A 25,770-nucleotide genomic window follows, 5' to 3' on the forward strand; every position below is an offset into this window, starting at 1 on the left:
TTACCGAACTGAATACACAAGCTTAAATCGTGTAAAACATATATAAAAAAACAAGCAGCAAACTCCACATAGAATCTACAAATCTTCGAAAAAAGATTTATAAATAGTCCCCAAAATGACAAATGTAATACAATACAACGGGGAAAACGAAAAGTCTGGGTAGAACAGCTTGTCAAAACTGTCATAAAAGTGAAATCTTTTCTAGAAGCTGTGTTAGACAGTTCTCATTACAGTTCCTGGCAGATTTTAAGATAGTTTAAAACTGATCCCAACTGTACCTAGACACTGTATAAAGTAAGTACATACTACATTTATGTGTCAGTGATGATCATTAGTGTTTTCTTTCAACCATACATTCATTTTGTTTGCACTCGTATTTATTTGTTACTTAAATTTTACTTTATAAGGAATATGTAAACTAGTATGGCATTATGTTTTAACAGAGACATATATACACATGTGTATCAACTACAAAAACTTTTTTTGTTGGCATCTTTGTCTGATTTTTTTGTTGTTGGTTACACTGTATGTACTATCAATTACAATAACTTTTTTGTTGGTGTCAGATTTATTTCAAGGTTTGTTTGAAATTTTTAGTAAGTTGTGCTGTATTTCTTTGATGTATGTTTACACAGTTTTGGCTGCTGGATACCAATTATTGTCACATCAACCAACTATGTCGGTTATATATATATATAGTTTTGTTCACTCAATATTGTGAATATAGTGGAAATGACGGTCATACAACAGGGAGATTTAGCTAGCTATAAAACAAGGTTTGACCCACCCTATTTTATTTCGAAAAATGCCTGTACCAAGTCAGGCATATGACAGTTGTCTTCCATTTATTCCGTTGGTTGATACAGTCTAACGTTTAATTTTGTCAGGTTTAATGGACTTCCCTTTGTAAATTTACCTTGGATTTCGGTATTTTTGTTAATACTTTAACAAAAAAGTGTTTCCTTTTTCTTTACTATACATTTATATGAAAAAAGTAAAATAAAAAAAACAACGAACTCCAAGCTGAAAATTCAAAACGGAAAGTCCCTTAACTGGTAAAATCAAAAGCTAAAACACATCAAACGAATGGAAAACTGTCATATTCCTGTGCAAAAACTTACTTCGTCGGCATACATTTCAATGTCTGTTTAAAGAGTTTCCTTCTCCTTTTAATTGATATCCATAAGCACGGACATTAAACGAAAAACAAATATGGCAAAATGCAACCAGGGAATACCACACAGACGAATCCGTGTCTTGAACAGACACAAATGCAATGTGGTGGATTTTAACAAAGTTTGTTAACACTCAACTTTGCTTTTATACAACTTTGGACAAACTGTTAAAATCAGTTTAATAGTTTCACTTATAACAAAAACAAAGTGTCAGAAGACACAAACCGCTTATCTAAGAGAACACTCATAAATAGACCATGGTTTTCAAGACAAAACTATCAATCAGTTCACTTTCATTTCTATGAAAATGACATCATCAAGATGTAAATAGCCTTGATTTTTAATTGAAAAGATATCCGTTACGTTTCGAAGACATGTTTTTCAACAATCGGCATTCCAATTGGAACCAACTGAACACCTCTTCTTGTCGAATTGTTCCTGTATTCATATTAACAGACTTCTTACAGTTACTCTTCTATGAGAATGAAAAGAATAAGTATTATCGTTGTTCTTCCATTCCGTTACATAGATGATGTCTGCCCACTAAATAATTTGAAGTTTGGTGACTATGTTTATGGATGTATTAGATGTAAGCCTCTCATATTTGAGGGTCGTCAGTCCTGAAGCTATGAGGGGATTACATCTGATTTACATGGAAGTAATCAATAATTATTTTATCTTGTTCTAAAAGGAGCAATTAGTTTTGATAAAATAGGAAGAGTGTCATTATCTTAAATTTTCCAGATACAGCAACACTTTCAGAAAATGTTTTGTAGTTATGGATTTAGAATGAAATATTAATTGCATCTCCTTTTCTCTCATCAAATTGATCAAATAGCAATGTGAATCGCTGTACTATCTTGCCTTTTTCTGGTTTAATTGCCTAAATCTGAACTTTTGCTGATAAATGATAACACTTCTATATAAATAGTTTGATTGATATTTGACGTTATAAAATTTCAAACATCAATTGAAAATAAGTGATGTATTTTTCTCATACCTAGATCTGATTAATTGTTCGGAGTTGGCAAAACATTTAGTACTTTTCGGTTATATATCAGCCTTCAACGTATCCAATAGGTTTTTTTTAATTTTTAAATATATTAAGACTCGAGGATGAAGGAAGACATCAGTTTTTGAAATGCGTATCTGGCTGATGGTGATTAATGGCTGTTTAACGTACAGCTTCAAATTAAACGCATATTCAAGATGAGAGTTTGTTTGTGATATGCATTTGAACTTTTATTTTAATTGACTAACATGCTGATCCACCAGCAACATAACAGGTGCAAAATATGGAGCAGGATCTGCTTACCCTTCTGAAATTTTGAAACCATCACCAGTGATTTTGGTAGTGTGCATGTTGTTCAATATTTAGTTTTCTGTATAGAGGGTGGTAAAAGGTTATTTTCGTGCAACGTGTTTTGCCATTTTTATTTCACATGCAGCCGAGAAAAAGGTTCGTTATTCACCGTGTTTCTTGAAATCGGTAAAAAGATCCACATGCAAGAAATTTTTAATTGTTCGTTCATTGTGAAATGGCAATTTTATTTCGCGTTCTTCCGTGCAGATACCCCCCCCCCTTTACGCCCCTCTGTATAGTGTTTTTTTTACTGGTATTGTCTTCTCGTTATTTTTCTTTTGGTATTGTGTGTTTTTCTTCTTATGACTAATGTTTTTCCCTTTGATATCTTCTGCATATTTTTCTCTAACAAATTAAATGAAAAGTATTCATACAGAGAAGACATGGTGCAATACAAAGTCAGTAAACACCAACAAAGGGTATTTGGAACTACAACCTGTTATTACTTGTCTTAAAGAGGTGGACCATTTATGACTATCTATGCTGTTCTTGGTATTTACACTGCTAACAAATGTTGATAGTGTGCTTGGTTAATAAATAAAAATACAGATGATTTTTGTTTTTATTATTCATTTAATTTATTTCTATTAAATAGTTTTTCTTAATCCATTTTAGACATTTGAAATGTTCTTTTAAACAAATAATTGAAAACTTTGTTACTTTTTTACACATGTATTAACATTTAAGAGACAAATACTGTAATTTACTAAAAATGTCCTAAATTAATATCTAAATACAGAATTTATCATTCATTGTTAAAATAGGCACAACATGCATTTAATTACAATAAAAAAGTACTATTTTACAAATTTTCATAAATGTAATGAAAATTTTTTTTTTTTTATTATACACATAACAATAATAACCCCAAACATCTTGATAATTTTCAAAACTTGCAGAGTAAATTGCATTAAATAAATCTGAGTGGTATCGGTTATAGTTCAGTTAAGGAAGCTTTAATATTATTAGACAAGAACCAAATATTTTTTCTTTCGTCAATATTTAAGGAGCATCATTTCCTAAACAATTTTTTGCAAACATGAAAATGATAAATCTGTAAAAGAGATATGAGTATGCCAAATTGATACCAAATTAAACCATCCATAAAGAAATAGTAAGAGAAAAGTACTTATAAAGAACTATTTTTTTAAAACTTTAAATTTTATGGCATGAACTATTAAGTTCTTGAAAAAATTTAATTTAGTGCATCTTCTTCTGTTAATGTTTCTAGTTCCTTTTGGTTTTTTTTATATAGAATTTAAGAATCAATGTTAATACATACTTTTCCTGTATGTTCATCAAATAAACAAAACATAAATGCGAAATTACGTTTCAATATAACACAATGCATATTTTCAAAACTTTGTATGTACTGAGAGTACATGAAACATATTACAACATGAGTCTCAAATGAGAGCTTCAGCCATAAACATACCTTCACCAGACATCATATATAAACCATAAATACACATTTATACATTTACATGACAGTTACACTTCAAGTAAAAGGTGTAAAATTATTTGTTTATCAATATAGGAGTCGTTAAAAAATTATCCTTTGAAGGACTGGGTGAAACTGAAGAAAACATTTTTTTGTTGCAACACATGCTTATTTTCTCATCTATGTTTGTTATTGAATGAATATCTGATTAATGCTGAATAAGGATAAATCATCTTTCCCTTGACAAATATATGTATTTAATGCCATCTAAACAGTGACACAGTTCTTGTTTTAACTAATCAAATTCTCCAACTGAAACTTATCATTTCACTTACCTCTAAATCAAACTGAAGCAATTTGGATTTATTTTTCACTTAAACGTTCTAAACAAAAAGACTAGGAATATTATACTGTTCTCCAAATGAAGTAAGTCTCTCTCACTGACACATATTTGGTTTCATACACCTAATTCACATTAAATTTCATAATATCTCTTAAACATGACAAATGTTTTTAAACAAATAGCTAGCACTATAACAACTTATATACCAAATTATGAATAAGTTTTAAAACCAGTTTACAAAATCAGCTTTCATGAGATATATTCTAAACAAAAGCAGATGGTACTGTATGGTTGATGAATTTACAATGAGTTGCAGTCCCCTTCACATATATTTTAAATCACTTTTTATCCATATACAAAACAAAAATAAGAACTATTTTAAAACTTTTAATGAAAACATGTCAACTAAACTATTTCCAAATGGTACTTTTGGAATTACCAAAGAAATGTCACAAGATAATCCACAACTTTGTATGTCTATAAAAAAATTGATTTTTTTTATCGAATACATTTATCTCATTCTTCCTTTTTGCAGAATGTTTTCCATCCCACACCACTTTAATACATTAATAATCTTTACCAATTAATGAAAATAATGGGGTACAAAAGTGTTTGATCTAAATATGTCAGCAATTATTCAGAATATTAGCTATAGACAGCTCTTACATTTAAGACTTGCACATATCTATCAATCATTAAAACATTTAAGGCAATATTCATTTTATATTGGTTTAATAAAAAGGCCAATTATTTATTCTCATAGCACCCACAACTCCTTTCAACATCCATGAAAAATTGGTGTTCCCAAATGAATTGTCAATATGAACCATGAAAAACAATTGTAAATTTCTAACACAGACATATCAACAACTATAAGCTATTGTAACTTTTAATCAGTACAATCATACCAAAGATGTATAAGGGGATTTTAAATGAACTCACTGTCACACGTATTGACCAATCTACCTACTAAATAGTAGCATAGACTGAATAAATGTTTATACTGTGGATTCAACTTATTCATGGTTACTTATTTGGGTGGGTAATGGTTAATCACTAATTAATATGTTCTAGAAAATAAAAATTTCTATAGACTTTGTTTTCATCTAATTTGATAAATCATTGAAATCAAGTATTCTCATAAACTAGTACTCACAAAAATAAATTAATCCACAGTACTATTTCTATTTGACATAAAAGAATGTTTACATTATATTTCTTCTAAATATAAACACAACAATGAACATTAACAACACATTAAAAGGTTTTCTATCTTCAAAACCAAGCATTTCTAGTTATATAAACATATAAAATGGTTTAGAAATGACAGTCTATCCTTTTGTAATTTTTTCTACCATTCATGATTAAACATACAGAAAGGCTGTAGTCTATACAAGCCAAATATGACCTTGATTATGAGGATTTCTCTATTTTCCTGTTACATATGTGTCTGTCAATACTTAATTATCGTTTAGCTGAGCAAACTTTAGACTTCCACAAATGGTAGCAAAATTAAGACCTCTTGATAATTACAAGTACATTTAAACTTGTCCCCAAAAAACAAGCATTACAAATCCAAATTTGGATAAGGGACATAATTCATTGACCACTGAAAAGTTAGCAACTATTATACAGCAAAGAGTGGAATTGTTATTAAAAAAAAATGTTATAAATTGCTTAATCCTTGCAATGCAAAATATTATTTTTATATCATAACATGTTTTCCTATCTAAAGTTGGGATAAAAAAAAAAATACTGAGATTTATAATTATTTTCCTAACTCAATCATTTACAGCTATCAACAGGGTTTAATTTCCAATTTCCGGGTATATTGCTCCAAAAGATGTATCAAATAAGAAACATAGCCATTTCCAATATTTCAATAACTTCTATTACTCATTTATTTAAAATTTCCATGCATTAAGTCAAATTAATTGATTTTATAGACTTTCATCCCAATCCACCTATAGTGAAAATATTTGAGTAATAAAAATATTTCATGAAAAAAATTCATCCAGTTGATATACAATGGTGGTAATTCCTAGCACCATACAATGAATGAGATTGCATTTGTTTCTGTGTCTTTCGTTGGTTAATATTTGGAGGACTGGTACGCATCTGGGAATTTCACTCTATGCTGACCTTCACCCATAACCTTTGGTAATGTTCCTGCATTTGGTATGACATTCCAGGACAAAGTCAAGGTTACATTTTTATTTCCCCTGAAAAAAATGTAAAAACAAATTTTACTTTATATATATAATCACTATAATAAAACTACATGTATAAAAATATAACAATTTCTTAACATAATTTCTCACTTCAAAAATAAGCACAAAATTCATTTCATTTATCTTGTGATGAAATCCCCTTAAGGAAAGCAAAGGCTGGAATAAACACAAGAATACTGATATATTCAACTTGACTTATGATTTTCAGACATATAATTCTCCTCAGTATTATTCATTTTAACTTGTTTTTTTTCTAATTTAACCTAACCTACATTACATGCAAAAAGTTCACACTTTACCATTCATTTTCTTATACAGGTTATGTTAATATTGCAGAACATTTTGTTGATAGAGGAAAAATTATATAAAAAAAAAAATCTTATTTTTATATAATCTTATTTTTTTTAAAGTTTGTTTTGCATTAGTTACAATGTAACTGTATTTTATTTGTTTATTTTAGTTTTTTCATCTTACATTAGCATTCACCTGTATGTTTGTCTATTTGATTGCTTGGTATTTCTCCATTCTTCAAATAGCGATCAATACATGGAAGGGGATGGGGTGTACATGAACCAATAATCTAATTAAAAACCATTTAAAACTCTTCGACATATCTTAAATAGTTTAGCTTTTATTGGCAACAGCCTTATCATTGCCTATGTGATCACTGATTTATACACAGGAGAGAATAAAAATCATCTATGCATGTTATAAATTCTACTTCTGTTAGCTCAATATTTCTCCACTCTCAAAAGTTAATATCAATATATAGTAATTCTAACTATCTTTTAAGTCAAAGGATTGACTTATAGCTATATATGTCTTTTGTATTGATCATGTTGATGAGTTGCGTCTAGTCTGAAATCACTAAAGGAGAAGGGTTAAAATTGGCTATTAGATTTGGTTTTACTTAGCTTTAAGGCATGTTGTCTTTTGATACATTGATAAAGATGAAATTCAAGCCAAATTTTTGCCAAATGTGAAACCTTGTACTTTTTAGTTAATTTACTTACTTGAGACCATTTCCGTAATCCCAGAAATAGTATTTAGTATTGCTACTTCTGTAGTCCAACAAGGAGTTCTCTCCCCTCTTAATTATCTTATCCCATATAACCACTTGATTCAAAACCTAAAGGAACAAAGACATACATGAGATGGTTAAAGTTTACACTGGCAACATGGTCAGGTTATTTTTTTCAAAATTTTTAAGATAACCACAGAACCGTTAAATGATGTCTATATAAACAAAATAATTTCAATAACCTACAAGCTGTAGCATGTGTATCCCTATTAAAGCTGCAAAGTATAATTAAAAAAATAATAATTGTACAATGCTTCATAATATATCTTTTATTGATTGAAAGATAAGAGTTGATTTCTTACATGAGTTTTACCATGTTTACTTTGATAATATTTGCAGATCTGTTTCCTTTTAATGAATTTTAAATTCTGAGAATGAATAATAGTAAAAGAAATGAAAGGATGTGGCTATTTCTGGTGTTTTGTCATTCATTGAAGTTATACTATTTGCAATTAACACATGTGCTTGTTTAATCCAAAATAATTAGAAGCTCAGGAGGGATTTGTATCATCTTACATCAAAGGTAAATCAAGGATAATAGTAATAATTTCATGTTTTTTCTGCGCATGTAAAAACTTGTATTGACAATATTCTACAAATTTAAGTTAGATTGTTGTTTTCGGGTGATATTGTCTCAAGAGTATGCTACTAAAAAACATATTTCTTCATTATCAAACCACAAGTTTCATATCCTGCAACAAGCATGGTGTATAGCTTATTGCTGAATTTTCTATAGTGGCAGTTAGTTATACTAAGCTTTTGTTGATTTTGAGGTCTAAATTGACTGCCTTGCATATATTCTTCAACTTTGGCATTTTAACTTTTTTTTATTCAAAATTATCACTGATGAATCTTTTGTAGATGAAATGTGCATCTGGCGAATGAAATTTTAATCCTAATATCTATGATGAGTTTATTCATAATATATTATCTATAAACAAGTTTAGTAAAATAAATACTTACATGAGCTTTGGATTCATACTCTGCAGTCAAATATAAAAACAATTGTTTGACATTCCAGTTAAATATTTTTGATAGATGTACAGAATGTTAAAGAAAAAAATATTCAATGTCTAGTACGATATGTGATTTATTTCTAAGATATTCATTTTCAAACAGTATCAGGGGTACTTAAATTATGTGCATATTCATTTTTGTTTTTTTTTAATAAATTTGCATATTGAACTTAAATTGTAAAGTCATATTCATCTCTAAAAGAAAGTCTTTACTACTGAAGGAGTTTAGTAAGTCACCTCCCTTACTCAATGTTGCTTTCCTTGTCATCCTTCAAAAGTAAAAATAATAATTAATTAATCAAAAATGTGTGAGTCTTCCAAGGAACATGGGTGTTGGCTGACGTCTCAAAATCATATAAATCTAAAAAATTCACTCAGATCAAAATTAAATTGGCAGGTGCACAACTTCATGTCATATGGAAAATCAGCTAAACTGGAAAGCCTGGTTGAATCATGTCAAGCCATTATCAAGGACATGCTAATTAACATTAAAGTGTAATGTGGATAACAATGCAAAATGACAGATGTGAACTCAAATATTTTGCTACAGTTTCAATGTGAGACCACACAATAAAATCAGCTAATCAAAAATTGACATCAGTAGTGTTTAAGCCCACATAATTATTATGAGGTTATTATACTAATATTTAAGTAATCAGATGATTTGTAATTTGACTGTTTTACATGAAATACTTGTAATGCTTCAAAACAATCTAGGTTATAATAATTTTTTAAAAGTGAACTAATACATATAGATAGAAGTCACTCTATACTGATAAACAGCTACACCAGGAGTGCATGCTAGACCCTTCTTTTGCATATTGAAATTGTTTCAAAAACAAAATGGAATATTCAAAAGGGTTTTAATCATGTTAATCAGAAGTTAGTAAAATGGCCCTAAAGAAAAAGTTGCATTAGGATACTGTAAGGCATATACATAATGCCTAAAAAATTACTATTCAAAGTCCCATAACTCTGGAAAATCGAACCAAAGAAGTTACATAATGAAAAGGAAATCTCTATTCTCCAATCCCAACAGTGTATTGTTTGTAGAAATTTGATCCAAGCATGCTACAACTAGTGTATGAAAAAAATAACTTAAATCTGATGGTTAAAGTCCCATAACTCTGGAATAAAAAAATAGAAAATTTTCAAAATCAAAGGTACCTTCTTTTGAATCTTTTCACCAACTCTAACAATTATGTAAAGTTTCAAGTAAATATATCAAAACATACTCAAGTCTAAAGTGTACAAAATGTGAGAAATTAACTTTAACCTGAGTTAAAAATCTTGAACTCTGGAAATGACAAAACAGTAAATATTCAAAATCAAAAGAGAGTTCCATTTAATCAATCCCAATAATAGCCTTAAGTTTTGGGTCATTCAATGTAAACATACTCTAGTAAGTGAGAGATGCCTTAAATCTATGGTTAAAGTCCTGCGACTCTTTTCACAAAAAATCTTAAGAGTAAAAATACTCGTAAGTCCTGCATATTTCAGTATAACTTACTTAATCGTAAGATTTTTTGTGAAAAGAGTCACAGAAACTTTGAAATGACAAAAAAAATCAAAATCAAACAGGAGCTTTGTTTTATCAATCCCAACAACAGGCTACAGTTTTAATCAACTTGATCTAAGCAACATTAAATTTATAGTGTGGGATATGTGAAAAATTGGCCAAGTTTGATTGTTAAAATCTATATCCGACTAGGGTATTCCATTATACATTTTGTCTAAGACAAGCATATAAAAATATGCAAATCTTTCTCATTGTATCTGGAGGTTATATATTTTTGGAATCTAAATATGGTGAATGTAAAATGTTCAAAAGTAATGATTTAAAATAATATGCAACATCATGTATGCTCATAGCTGATATACATGATATACGGACCGCAAAGTCCTAAAAAATCTGAAAGAACTTTACCAATGCTGTCATTCTAAAGATATCAATGTTGGTGGCCAATGTTATAATTTGTAATTTTTAATTTCAGGCAACAAAGAAAACTTGTGTCAATTTTACTAGAACAAGCCTTTTCTTACATTGTTCCAAAGATAATATATCAAAAGTAGTAATTGCCCATATTAAGCTCCCAGATGCTACCTCAGGTACATACAAAATAATTCAAGCCCCATGTTTATTGACCAATCACCTTTAACCTTTTTTAGTTCATCTACAATGTAAAATCCTTTTTAAGCAAAACAAGCCATTTGAAATTTGTACTTTCCTTCATGTTCTTTATGTCAATTGAAATGCGTGTAACAAGTTTGTAAATTTTATATAAATAATAAAAGAATGAAAATGATAAACATTAATGGTCAAAATATATCAAAAGAATGATTTTTGTTACTTTCTTCTTATTGCTCAATATTCAGAACTTATTTTAATAATTACAATTTATTGACAAAGATCTGAGAACCCAAAAAGGTATCAAATACTGGAACTCTAAAATCTCGCAATACATTATTCATTAATATTCTTTACAAGAGCAAGTTTTTAATCTCCATATTGAATTCAAAATTTGATTAATTTCTTTAACTTTCATCTGAAACATGTGAAATGTACTAGTACTTATTATCTTACCATGCATCATGATGCTTCACTGCAGTGTATTATATATATGTTTAAAGACAGCTAAAGTTGTGTTGTTTACATGACTTTTATATATTTGTGTGTATATTGTTGTGTAGTCGATATGAAAAGCTCTAGAGCTTATAATAAGTGTTTATGTAGCCTGTTTTCTCACTTTTATGAATACATGTAGCATTTTTAATTGAAAACAAAAGTTTGAAATACTTCAGATGGTTTTGTTCTAATATTCCAAAACAGCATGGTGACAAAAATCTGATTCTGGAATTTTTATTAGCAACATCTAGTCTAATGCAGCCTCCACATAACAATAGCCTTTGCACTACCATTAAAGAGAATTGGTTTTATAATTATATTAAGGTAGGAATGTGCTTCATGCATAGTGAATATTTGATTCCTGTAAATTTGTCATGTATTTGCTATTTTTAAAGGATATCTGCTTGCATATCAAAAACAACAAATCCCAAGTCATTCTTCTCTCTTCCAGCACTGTAATCTGGTACATTCTTCCTGTAAGTAAAGAGAAACATTGTAACATCATTGTTTGTAATAAGCATCAAACCACTTACATAAATGTACATATATATTTCAATTATCATTCAATATATGAATTACTGAAACAAGTAACTCTGAGTAAAAAGGTGTATGCCTTAAGTAACAGAAATTAATCACTTGTATCCTTGCATGATGTGTTTTTGCAATTTTCAGAGCTTATGGTTTCAGCTATTGAGTTTTCATTTACATATATGTATTGGGATTTTCAGAGCATGTTCTGTCGAATTTTTTGATGAGCCTAGATTTCTTGTCAAAACTGACTGCTTTTTTTATATTTTTCTGAATACTATGATTACTTCATGATTTAAGCTTCTACAAAAGCCATTATCTTTTTATTTCAAGATGCATTTTCAAAATTTGGGTTAAATATAAGAAGTTAAAACTGTTCTCATCTTTATTTATTTCATTTATATAAGCTACATGTATTCAAAACAATTTTCAATTGTATATTGAAAAAATGGATTCAGGACTCCCATTCTATTTAAGAACCATGTAAATTTCAACTTGCTGGTTTTTAATACATTTTTAGAAAGTACAACCAAGAACGACATGACAGTCTTGTGAGAAGAAGATCCATTGTCCGATAATAATTCTTTAATATGAAAAAATGTCACCTGAAGACCGCATTTCTTTGTTTGCATTGAAAATGAAGTCATACATCATGTACATTTACCTAAAATTCCTAACAACAGGACCAACTTCGGATATGTTTCCATATTCCCATTACTTTTTCAACAGAAATTAAAAATATGTTGAGATTTTTAATTTTGGCAATTTGGTAAAGGGTAATATTCATTTTTTAGCAAATTTGTTTATCTGATAACCAAAATGTGTGATGATAAATAATACAAACATGAACCAATAACCTTTGGGAGATCATCAGGTTGTGTCTGCTTCTTAACATTTTGATATCAGGTCGTTCCGGCACCATAATAAATTTTATGAATAATTACTTTTGAAGTCAGAGAGTCAGTTTGTGAATTATTTGATTCAGGGTAATCATCATGATCATGGTAATTGGCAATTTACACATGAAAAAATTGTGTAAATTTCGCTGATCAGAGGAATATTTATTAGAAAACGGTATGGATGATCAATGACAACAGATATATAAATCTTTAATGAAGAGTTCTCTATTTGATTGTTTTTTATAACTTTTAAAGAAAAATAAATGGGGAATGTGTCCATGGGACACAGATGATACCCCCCCCCCCCTCGTGTCCCATGATGATCCCCCCCCCCCTCCATCTGTGTCCCAGAGACAGATACGAAAAATCTGTGTACGTTTAAAAAGCACAATCGAGTTTAAGTAGCTCCTTCCAACGTTATTTCTTCAAGAAAATACTTGAAATGAACGTTAGATAAAGGTATCAATGAAAATTATAGTATTTTTGAAGAATTTGGATGCATAATTAAATCATTAAACATTAAAGCCCCATAATAAAGGTAATAAAATGATTTTAATATAAATATTTAATATTTAAAAAAAACATATATATATATTTCGATATAAAATCTTAATATAAATATTTAAAATATCAAAAACAATATTCGAAAAAATGTCTCCTCTAATGAAAATTACATATTTGATTATGCATCATAAACGCAATTTTTGATGGTCCACCTTTTCTATTGTTCATCAAATTCATTAATTTTATCGACTACATGTACGTGTCAAATATATATGTTGACTTTAAATGTGGGCAGAATCAACTTGGGAATGATGTACATTTGTACTTAGACGAATTGATTTATTGCCAGTGACATGAAAGCATCATATTGAGTTTATCAGAGAAGCAGATAATATTTTTTTTTCCTGCCAGACATTGGGCAGTCAGGGGTACTACTTGTACAAGTAATCTTTATTTACTTGAAGAAGTAAATAAAATATACTTATATAAGTTAATTATAATGTTTGAATAATCTCCCCTTAATTTTCTCAAAAATTTACTTGTATAAGTAAATTTTTTTTACAATCCACAAAAATTCTCAAGTTTTGAGATGTAAAATCATGTCTTTAACAATTTTTCTCAGGTTAGCTCATAATTTTTGATAAGAGTTCAATGTTTCATCTCATTAATTCAACAAAGAAACTGATTGAGCAAAGATCTTAAGTATTTGCGCAAGGCCTTCAAAAATTGCTCCTTAGGGGCTTGTAAATGAGCAGTGTTCGGAAGATAACAGACAAATGAGATTTTCATTGTCCATGAAATTACACTTAAATGATTAGTAAAGACATCTGCAAAGGACAGACAATTGAAAATTGTGTTAGAGCAAAGAAGTTCTAAGAATTCAAGAAAAGAAGATAGGATGACTTTTTTACTTGTATAAGTAAAAAAATCTGAATGTCTAAGGGACATAATTAGGCCAAAAAATAATTTACCTATACAAGTAAATAAAATACACTTGTATAAGTATCCTACAAATTTACTTATATAAGTATATAATATTTACTTCTTCAAGTAAATAAAAATTACTTGTACAAGTAGTACCCCTGACTGTTGGGTCCTGCATGTAAGACAGTTTTGCCAGTCATATCAACTGTTTGCCAGACCTACTTTTGAAAAAAATAGTAACTAGTTCCCAGTTGGATTAAGATACGCCTTAAAACCATGACTAGAATGACCAGGTTAAATAGGGATATGACCATGGGGTGGTTTAATGACTGAGACCACATTCAATTCAAATTATCCTGCAACATCAAATAAATAAATGAGAATGTTGTACTACACTTGCCAATAAGACAACTATCCATTAACATTATGGATTGTTGTCTTACAAATGTCTTAGTAATTGGCATAAGAACAATTAGATCTAAAACAAAGACAGTGGCAAGCTACATTTACGTCAAAACAAATATGTGTTTTCACACATTAACTAAAATGAAAAAATACTTTAGGAAAACTAAAATAATAGTTGTTCTTGTTTAATCTAATTTACACTGGTCATTAGTTGTCCCTTAGGCCACATCAATTTGATTTTTAGTTCTTCGGACAAAAGCTCCAAAAAATATGGGGCGAGCGAGCGAAATTTTTTTGATTGTATTTATTTCTTGAAAATGAGTTTTGTTGAGGCGGGTGCTCTACAAGTGGAGCGAGCGGTATAATTTTTTTTTAAATTGTGCGATTTAGAATTTTATGTACATGCTAAAACTGGGTTACTTCAAAGATAAAGGAGGAGAAACATGCTGGTATGCATATAATTTGATGTATTTTTGCCTGTAGTACAGTCTGTACCATACCCAACTTTTTGGTTCGCTTTGGTTTAGTATAATTTGATTATTTTCGTCAAATAAGCTTTAACTGCATGGATTTTCATTTAAATTCATACATGTGTAGTAGTTAAGCAAGAGGAATAGTGTTAGTTAGGTAAATGAAATGTGTTGAATACGATTAAAATATGTGTATGTGTTCCAAAAAAAGCCCTTGAAAATATTAAATATCTTTTGATATAGTTGTTTTCATTGTATGGTATAATTGATTGTTTATTGGCTGCTTGACATCCAGTTGGAACTATTTATTAATACCGGGTAATAGGATCAAAATAATGAGTGAGGTTAACAACATCCTGAGTAAGATAGTTATAATGCGATGTACATGTATGAAGTTCTCAATGTATTAAAATATTCCCTTAAAATACATTTAACCACATTCACAAGCATTATTCTGACTTAGGAAAATACTTTTTCCTTTTGCCCCTGAAACCTGCAATGTATTTCAAACTGGAAGTGGTTGCACCAATAACACATCTCTAATTATTATTAGCATACCAATCCCAATACCACCACTTTGGTCTTGAACGTTGGCACTCTTAAATTCTCCCTTACAAAAGATTGCATGTCTACTCAATAGACTAACAAGGGGATATGGGGTTTTCATCAAAATAAGATAAATCTGTTATTTAAAAAAAAATCATGTGAACTTTATATTTATTTCATCCAAAACAGATAGCTCTATCTATGTCTGTTGTATTCTGAGATTACTGTGACGTCCAAAGACTGTTTTTCCAGACAAGCTGGGTCCGTGGGACAACAGCGCCCCATCTTGTCTGGCAAAACATCAGTTGGAGGTCAGAGTAATCTCGGCCGGACTATGTCTGTTGAAACAATGATCGGGTATGACAATGGTTCTAACAAGTACTGATGTGATCGTGGTCATCTAACGAAAGATTTTTTTATTTTTGTTTCCTATAACAGGTCTTCATAGGTAAAAATATTTGCTGGTCATTGGGTCTGACACAAATGCATCATTTGCTGGACCCTCTAAAATTCCGCCCCCTAGGTCTGACGATTAGCTGCATCTCTGGTTTATTTGATGTATTAAAGGTATTTTTTAAGTAAATACATGTAGATGAACCAAATGTGTATAGGATTTCCTAAAGCCAGTAAAGGTTTGTTTATTTTTTAATTCATATTGGTTTGGTTCATCTATTCTGTAAATTATTAATCAGACTGTTGAGTCCTTGGTTGGCAAATAATCTTCAACAATTGTTGAATCACTAGAATCTGAACTAAGACATTTTTTGTAGATTTTCTGTACAACCCACAAATCATTTTCTTTCTTCAAACATGTCTTCTCTGTTCATGGGTTGCTAAGATTTAAATCAGAGCATACCTTTTTGGACAGAGCTTAACAGTGATTTCCGAGTGCTAGGGGAAGGGTCCAGGACCCATGCAATGGGGTAAATATATCAGTCCGTTTATATGGAGGGCACACGGCATCAGCCATGTGCAACTTGCTAGGGATGTTTGGGGACATCGCCCCCCCCCCCCCCCCCCACCCAAGAAAATTTTGAAAAATTAGGTGCAAAATCCTGCATTCTGAGAAGGAATAACTGCATGAATTGCAAACAAGATTCAAGAGATTTGCAAAAAACCACGATTTGACACCAACAAAATCTCGCGACAGTGTCTATAGGTTACAATAAACCATTATATTTTATGGGCGCAGCCATTTTATGAAGATAACATGGTAATCAGAATTAAAAGTATGGCTAATCCTGATTGGTCGATATTTTTTATTATAAGAGACTTTGTGCACTCTGCGTTATACCAAAGGCAAAATAAATTATTTTCCTTAGCCCTAACAGAACTGAGATGTCTTTTCAAGGCTAGGATGAGACACCTGTTTTTAACATGTTTAAGTGCAAAATTGATAGGCAAGGGAGATAAGTACAATTTACGTTGAGAAAAGCAACGCAAACCTATATTTTTTGGACCAAAAAGTACTTTCCGAATAAGTTTTCTTTAATTCTAGCAAGGTTTTCGTTAAAAAAATCAACTTTCTAAAGTCTGTATCTCGAAAAAGGCTATCATTGTCGCCTATGGCTATGTCTATGGGGAAATTAATTGTTTATTACAATCTATTCAGGGCTGCCAAGTCTCAAGTTTTTAGCGCAGGACTCACGTATTTTCATGATTATTTGGCGGCATTTTCCTTTGATCTATTGTTTTTTCTCTTTGATCTTTACGATTTTGGCCAAATCTCACGCATTTGCATTATTCAAAGTTGGCAGAACTGATCTATATACAATTGGGAATTTTAGAGCCGAAAATTGGGAAAAAAGAGCATGTTTTTCTTTGGAATTGGGGCCCAAATTCGGACCCAAAATGAGGGTTGGAAGTACTATGAGCAAACATATGCACTTTCTAACTTAACATATGCTTTTGTCTACAACACTGAACAGATACGTAACTTTGACACTAACACTATAACTCTTCCTGTTCCTAAATAAACTGGTGCTTTGTGGTCGTTAAAAAATGTTGTTAAAAAGCAACAAAATGTTAGACCAGCCATCACACTAAGTGTGAAGGCAAAAATTGTGTTCAATCTGGATAAAACTGTGTTCATTTTCCTGCCGGGTCAAAACGGAAGTAGTCGTCAGCTATCTCGTTTTTTCTCGTGTGCTACGAGACAAAGTACATTAAAATAAAAGTCGCTTTCGGTTCAAAGTCCGGAAAAAAGTAGCGTTTTATTTGTTTTTTGTTTTGTTTTGGTATTACTATACTTATAGTAATATGAGGCAGACGTTATAAGTGAAAGAGGTCCTTACTATTTTGATGATACTTTTTGGAATTCAGATCAAGGATTTGTAATACTTGTTCAGATATACAAATTAAAGTTGTTCCTTGCTATGATAAATTAAAGCCATACGCCCGTTTTTTGGACCTTCAAAAAAGTAACTCGATCATAGATCAGTCTAGTAACAAGAGTAGCAATGCAAAAGCTTGAACTGACATGTGTATAGGGAAAACTGTAAAAACATCAATTTTGAAAGTTAGTGAAACAGATTCAGAAATTCTAACCAAGACATAAACTTTTATTTTGCGGAAAATTTAGTATTCAAATATCTAGGAAGGAATTCATATTTCAAATCGGACCATGTTTGTGTTTATGTTTTGGTTTTTGATTTTTTTTATGGGAAAAAAATGATTTTTGATACACTAGTACTGATTTAGCATTTATTTTCAAGTTTGCCTCAAATAAATGATGATCGAAAAATCAACACAGTACTTATTATAAACATTATTTAATTTAGATAAAAAAAAAGTGAGCAAATTCTTAGCTTGCCTGGTTCCGTATGACAATATCATTTTATATAGGCAACTGTACAGCATACAACGAGGAGAAAACTAGATCCATTTAACATTTGAACGTCATTTGATTGATTGGGAATCCAGTAGGGTACCCCTTAGGTCACACAGTCACGTATAAAAAATTCCTCAGATCACAAGATCACTTTTGAGCAAACTAAACAGTTCTAAACTGAACTGATTCTCAGTCTGAACATTTTTAAATGGCACAGACCCTTTTAGAATAGAAATCAGGTCGCATCCACCAAACCACACATGCAACGTCGCAGGTCGGATTTTTTAATAGGAGCCACTTTATCAATAATTTATAAGAATTTTTCAGAATTTCAAGTTTTAATAAAAAAAAAACAGAAAAAAAGCCAGACAATCACAATATTGATAAAAACTGTCCTTTTGTATTGTAAATACTGTTGAATTGATGTCTAACTGACACTCAATATTTCCCTTTAAACACATTATTTAATTTCAAAGAGAGGCAAACGATACCAAAGGGACATTCAAACGCATAAGTCGAAAATAAACTGTCAAAGCCATGACAAAAAAAAAAGGAAAAACGACCGAAAGACAAACAACAGAATAAAATAGAATATTGTTTTTAGTATACAAAACACAACAAAGAAAACTAAGGACTGAGCAACACGAACCCCCCAAAAAAAACCCGGGGGGGGGGTGATCTCATGTGCTCTGGAAGGGTAAGCAGATGTGGCACCTGTAGTGTTGCTCATGTAATTACAAACCAGTTGATAAGTCTAATTCAGAAGGTCCGTTCGAGGAAAAGTCGGACGGAATTGCGGTTACGACGATTGGAACATATCCGTCGTCATCTGTGAAACATATATTCCATAACGGTCAACCAACTAGTGATGGCGTCATGGAATGGATGATTTCAACTTCACCACTTGGAATTATTGGTTTAAAATCTTCTTTGTGATCCTCTATCGAGGAAATCATGATAGGAAATGCAACTGGGAGATATACATGTATACTCCATATGCAGGCACTGCTGGAATGTTGCTACACAGAAATGGAAAATTTACAATTGGGAAGCTGAAATCATCTCTTTTGTCGTAATGTTTTGTTCTCAACCAACCCTATTTCTAGGTATAAGTCAAGATATGAGGCAGATTTAACTGTAACAGTCGTATCCTTTATTTCAAGTTTGATGGGAGAGATACGTTCAACATAGTCACCAAACTTTGAATTATATTTACTGAGAAGACATCATCTATATAACGGAAAGTGAAGTTAAAGGATAATTCTAGCTTGTTTTCATTCATCTTAGAAGCTCATATATGAAGGCAGTCTCAAATGAATAAAAGAAAAAGTAGACAAGCAGAGGAGCACAGTTAGTTACCATGGGAATGCCGATTGTTTGTTGAAAAACACGTCCCCCAAACGTAACAAATATGTTGTCACTCAAAGAAACTAAGCATCTTGATAATTTCAGTTTCAGAGAATTTTTTGTTTGAATCGGAGTGTTTTTGGTTTTTTTTTTACAAATTACGATTTATCCCTCTCTAAGACAAGATACTCGTATATACGTTGGCCATTCTTTTTTATGAAACAAAGCAGGACCAATTCTTTCAATTTGTGTTTAAGTTTGGAATGCATGGGGAATACTTGTGTAAAGTGTAGAAAGTCAATGTTTAAATACTATTGTAAGATGAAAGAGTTTTAGATTGTATATACTCTTAACAAATCTTTTGAATTTTGTTAGTGTCCACATCTGATCCACCCACCTATAGAATAGGTAGTTTCACGATAACTTTGAAGCCCGGCTTTCATTGTGGATAAAATTGATGATAGTAATTTAGAAAGAGGTTTCATAGAACAGACTTATGAGTATCCAGGATTTCCTTCTTTATAAGTGTCGTAGGGTATATGTCGAATTTCCAAGTGAATTGTCAATACTTAATTCATTTATCAAGCAGTTAATTAAGGTAATGTGATTTACACACAAAACGATATTGTTTGGGGCTTCATCTACGGGGACAACACCTGTTATGGAGGTAGGACAGGTACGTGCTTTACAACATTTGGATCTTTGAAGATTGATGTAGCATGTGTATTCATATACCCATTCAGTTTGTTATTCAAAGGTTCATTATCATTGTTTTTTTTTTATTACTCACTGATTGCATTTACTCTAATTAAAGCTACGAGTTGTTGACCGCAATTTTTGTTGTATTCATATCCTTTATATTGTTTTATGCTGGAAGGGGATTTCTTTTTTTTAGCGTTTTCCCAAGAGGACGCACTGGAAAAGTTTTGTACAGATGAAACAAGTTTTGAGTACACCACACTACAAAAATATAAGTATATATATACGTATGCACACGCCTTTAATAATAATGTATTTTTTTATGCATGAATAAAATTAAAAAAAAGTGATGTCAAACGAGACTGCAATCTAGCACAAAAACCAATAAATATATCCAGTGGCAAACACGAAGTCATAATTATAATTTAACAATAGACACGAGGAATATAATATATAGGTCCAAACCGCTTCAAGTTTTTACACACGTTGTGATTGAATCTAACAGAGAATGTCAAATATCTACCATGCAAATCAAATTCTCCGCTTGACAAAAACATTAAAATATGAAAAGCACAGACGAGGTTAATAAAAAAAAAGGTCAGACACATGCATACATGGCCGTCTTGAGCTCACCCTACCCCTTTTTGTCTCTTCATTTGACTATCAAAAGGTATACGAAAGAAAATAATAAATGCATTCTTTTGTTATAAAACATATATTGGTTCATATTTGAGTTTCTATGGTATGACACATTCCAATTGAAACCTTTTATTTACAGTAATCTTTATTTCAGCTTATCGATATATGTACATTGAAAGATTATAAAAATAGATAATACACTGCACAATTTTACATAATACAAATATGTATATATCATGGGTTATCAGAATATTGTTATATGTTTAAAATCGAATACGATGTCAGCAGATAATATTTGAAAAGAAAAATTTGGTAAGTTATTATAATATTATATATATATATATAAAGTAACGTATACCATAAACTATCGGCAAACATGCAGTAGGTGACTACACGCGGCATATGTAAAAATATGTGACAAGCTACATTAATCATTATCAAGCTGCAGACCAAATTTAAAATCATTTCCTTCCACAAAAACCCAGAAAAGTTTGACAACATTTCAAACTATCAGCAAACAGGAAGTGCCTGCATCATGTTACAACTGAACATGATCAAGCTGCAGACCAGATATATAAGCATTACGTTCCATAGAAAAATAAATGAAAAATTTCCTTGAAAATGAATGGTTTGAAATTTCAAAGTATCGGCAAACAGGAAGTGGTTCACGGCAGAAATATAAATTGCTAAAGCAGTACGACTCAATATTATCAAGCCGTTAAGCAAATATAGAATTATTCCCTTCCATAGACTCCAATAAAAAGTATGACAAAAATTTTCCTTAAACAATAAGTAGTGTAAAATATCAATCTATCGGCAAACAGGAAGTGGCTGCACGGCAGATGTAAAAATTGCTAACACGCTACAAATCATCACTATTCAGCTACAAACCAAAAATAAAATCATTCCCTTTCATAAAAGCCAAGAAAACATTGACGAACGTTTATTCTACCCAATGTTTTCCGGACGGACAGACTTACTGACAAATAGCCAATTAGACAGGCGGACAGACAGACAGACACAATATATCCATTGTTGACACCACAATGACATATCCAGACATCTGACGCCATGTCAAACGAAGCATTTTTAACAAGTGTGTCAATGTAGTCGGTTGGAAGTCTGTTAAAATGATATATATAGACAATCGGAAGAAGGTTAATAAACGTCCATTCCTTAAATACTAAGTCTAGTAAATAATATGATCGACACCATCTTTTATATAATTAAAGCTAGAACGCTTAATATATTTGTTAGAAATACATTTAAACATATTCGTTGTGCATACTGAATTAGTTGTTTACATCAACGTCAATTGGTCTTTGGTGTATAGTTGTCTCTTTGGCAATTATACTAAATCTACTTATTTTTTATTTAGGGGGGAGTATTTCTATCAAAAAGGCAGAAATCTTTTGATCATTCTACAGAAGCAGCTAGAAAGTGGGTAGATCTAGACATTTTCAGATTTAGATAATGTTCTCCATTTAACAGATGCTAAAATTTTCTTAGGACTTTTATCGATAAATAAATATTTGCTGCTTCCAGGTCATGTATTCTTTATAACCATATGATAACAGAAAAATTAATTAAGTAAACATTATTGTTTTTTTATTACTTTCACATGTAAGTATCTAATCTCAATTTTTATCTTATATTCAATACAGATATAATATTAGGAAGGTATATATACAAGGCTTACATATATTATATATATATAATTCGTCTCACATATTTAGCCCAACAATGTTAGATCTGTAAATTTATTTTCTTCCCTCAGCAGTATTTGAACCCTTGCTTCTGTGACATCGTGGCAACTCAGCCTGCACTGTGTTCAGCACCCAAGACCACTTAACCAAATAGGCTATATAAAATATAGTTTTCGTTAGTCGAGTAATGCCTTTCCTCGTCGGCTTCGTCTAGGGCTGTAATTAACACAGTACCTGATGTATAACGTATTACTATAATGGCTAGTAGGATGGTATGTCTTTCAGATCAGCTATGTTTTGTCCGTCGTAAAGGATTATAATGTAATTACCTTGCCGTCACATCAAATAATATATATTACCTGACCTCAGTTTACTGTATATTTATGACTATGGTTAGCATAATTATGATTTGTTGCATGTGGATATGCAATGATTTTTGTTCAGTCGAATAAAACTAGAGTTATTCCTCTTTATACAACTGGCTCACTCTTCCAACTAATGGTTTTATATTTAATGTTTTTTTTTCCAGTAATTAAAAATCATAACTATTTACTTGTTAATAGTTACAAAAAAAAGACAACTACATCAGAGACATATATATATAGTATATATGTCTCTGACTACATGTATTTGCATTTTATCATTATGTTCCTTCTTACACGTATAGCGTCCATCTTGGTTGGTCGGCTTTATAAACAAACTTCCAAATCAAACTCCCTTAAGTGTATATTTGCGTCCATTCACTTTTCGTTTTAAATTATCAAAAACAAAAAACGGAAAATGAAAGTGTTTTCTCCAAAACCAAAATGAAAAACAATGTTTTTCGTTTTTTATTTCTCAAAAACCAAAACGGAAAACGAAAGTGTTTTCATTTTTCGTTTTTGATTTCAAAAAAACCAAAATGAAAAACAAAAGTGTTTTCGTTTTTCGTTTTTAATTTCACTAAATAAGAAAAAAAATCGACATTTGGATTCAATTTATGTATTTTGTTCTATCTAATTCTCCTTTTACGTTGTACAATGTATATAATATATATATTATCAGAAGTCCATTACTGTTTAGTAATGGAGATCTGATATTATAATTTGCCAACGTAATTCGTTTTCATCCCTGTAATTACCGCCGGTGTATTTACTACTTAATGTAGACAGAACAGACCGCCTGGCTTATGAATTGAACTAAGGTGATTAATAAATCAAAGACTTTCAAATTTCCTTGTTTTTATCAATAATAAAAAAATAAAATTATTATATCTAAATAACAAATGAATCACAAATTTAAATAATACAATGAAATAGTATATAAAGATGATAAAAATAAAAAGATTGATTACAACATCAAATTAACAAGGGAGGTTACTACTTATCTGATAAGAAAACTAGCCTTGTCGCTAAAGTATGCACAGCGGTTATGAGGGGGTGGACAGTTTTTGAGGGAGGTGAGAGGGGCGGGAGATGGGAGGAAGTGGGGGGGGGGGCGGCGGGAGGTGGGAGAAAAGGGGGGCGGGGGAGGGAGAAGGGCACACCCCTGCCCATCCCCTCGGTTATCAGATCAGTAGTATTTAAATCGGAGATAATGTCGACGAATGGAAAGACTTTATCAATCTGAACAATAAGGATGCATGATCTTTACTTTTAAGTTTGAAAGGTTGGTTATCTAAGATTATTAGACTGATTGCATGATGACTGAGGCCAATCAGCCAATATTACACGAACATTCAAGACGGTAATATGTATACGCTATTTAGATAATTTAAAAAAAAAACACTTCACACTCCAAGTCAAGGATTAGTAGGCCATCTTATGAGTCACCAGGAAGCAGTCCAAAAGAAGATGTATATCACGATGCTCGGCACATTATTGTACTTTCCGCCTTACTTGATTTATACCAAAATATAAAATATGTGATAAGATTGCTACGACATTTTTTATTAAGTAGCAAATCACAAAACATAAGGTTGTGAGACTAATTGAGTTTGATCAGTTTCTTATTATTTTGCCTCAAAAATTGGTGGTTTATTTTGTTGGTTTCGACTTTGCGTGATGGCAATAAAGATATTTTGATAATCATTCATAACCGTGAACTTGTTGGACCATTTTTTTATTCAAGCAGTAAAGCATCGAAACTTAATTGTTGGCAGCATGTTGGGTCAACCAAAGAAATAGCCAAAAGCACAGGCACTTGAGAAACATGTGGCTTTCTTCCATTTTTTAGGAAAAAGGGGGGGGGGGGTCCTTTGAAAGCGACGAGGACAATTTTCCCTGGACTAATTTCCCTCATAGGGTCAAAATCTAAAATTGGTCAGCACATTGAAAATTGCTATACGTTTCTGTTGAAGGCATTGTAATACAAAATTGCAAAGGGTTAGAGCCTAATTCTCAATAACTTTTTTGTTTCACTCACAGGGTCCATAATGTGTTTTTCATATCTTTATCATTCTTGAAATGTAATATTAAAAAAGTTTGAATTATATGTTTGAAATATTTTTTTTGTAATTTTAGTTCATTGATATGTTTCGGAGTGTAGTGTGACGTCCATTTTTACTGAACTAGTACACATTTTTGTTTAGGTGCCAGTTGAAGCCCTCCTCCGGGTGCGGGATTTTCTCGCTGTGTTGAAGACCAATTGGTGGCCTTTGGGCTGTTTTCTGCTCTTTGATCGGGTTGTTGTCTCTTTGACACATTCCCAATTTCAATTCTTAATTTTATTTTAACAATTTTACACATAAATTTCCATAAACTCATAATGATATTCAGCGTTACATTTTGCATGCTGTTGAAGATACAAATTTGCTGTTACATGTTTTTGTCAAATTTTGCATCGAATGACGTCGATAGCGAAAATGAATTGGTGTCCGAAAGACAACACCTAGCTTTACTTCTAACACAATTTTGGTTTTGGTTAATGATGACCTTCTTATACGTGTTAGGAATAAATACTAAAAAGCCAAAATTTGCAAAAATCACGATTTTGAGCTATCTTTAGGCGTTTATAAGT

General features: G+C 31.0%; 1 protein-coding gene across 1 annotated transcript; it reads right to left on the reverse strand.

Moving 5' to 3' along the window:
* Positions 1–3,086: 3,086 nt before the first annotated feature.
* LOC127714409 (signal peptidase complex subunit 3-like) lies at positions 3,087–17,687 on the reverse strand. Its single transcript, XM_052220466.1, has 5 exons — positions 17,502–17,687; positions 11,675–11,750; positions 8,598–8,672; positions 7,567–7,682; positions 3,087–6,544 (listed from the first exon to the last, which is right to left on the reverse strand). Exons 1-5 carry the CDS (start codon positions 17,642–17,644, stop codon positions 6,415–6,417), a joined length of 540 nt encoding a protein of 179 aa, XP_052076426.1. The 5' UTR covers positions 17,645–17,687; the 3' UTR covers positions 3,087–6,414.
* Positions 17,688–25,770: the final 8,083 nt, after the last annotated feature.

Source organism: Mytilus californianus, unplaced genomic scaffold, assembly GCF_021869535.1.
Source record: "Mytilus californianus isolate M0D057914Y unplaced genomic scaffold, xbMytCali1.0.p SCAF_9, whole genome shotgun sequence".
NCBI lineage: Eukaryota > Metazoa > Mollusca > Bivalvia > Mytilida > Mytilidae > Mytilus > Mytilus californianus.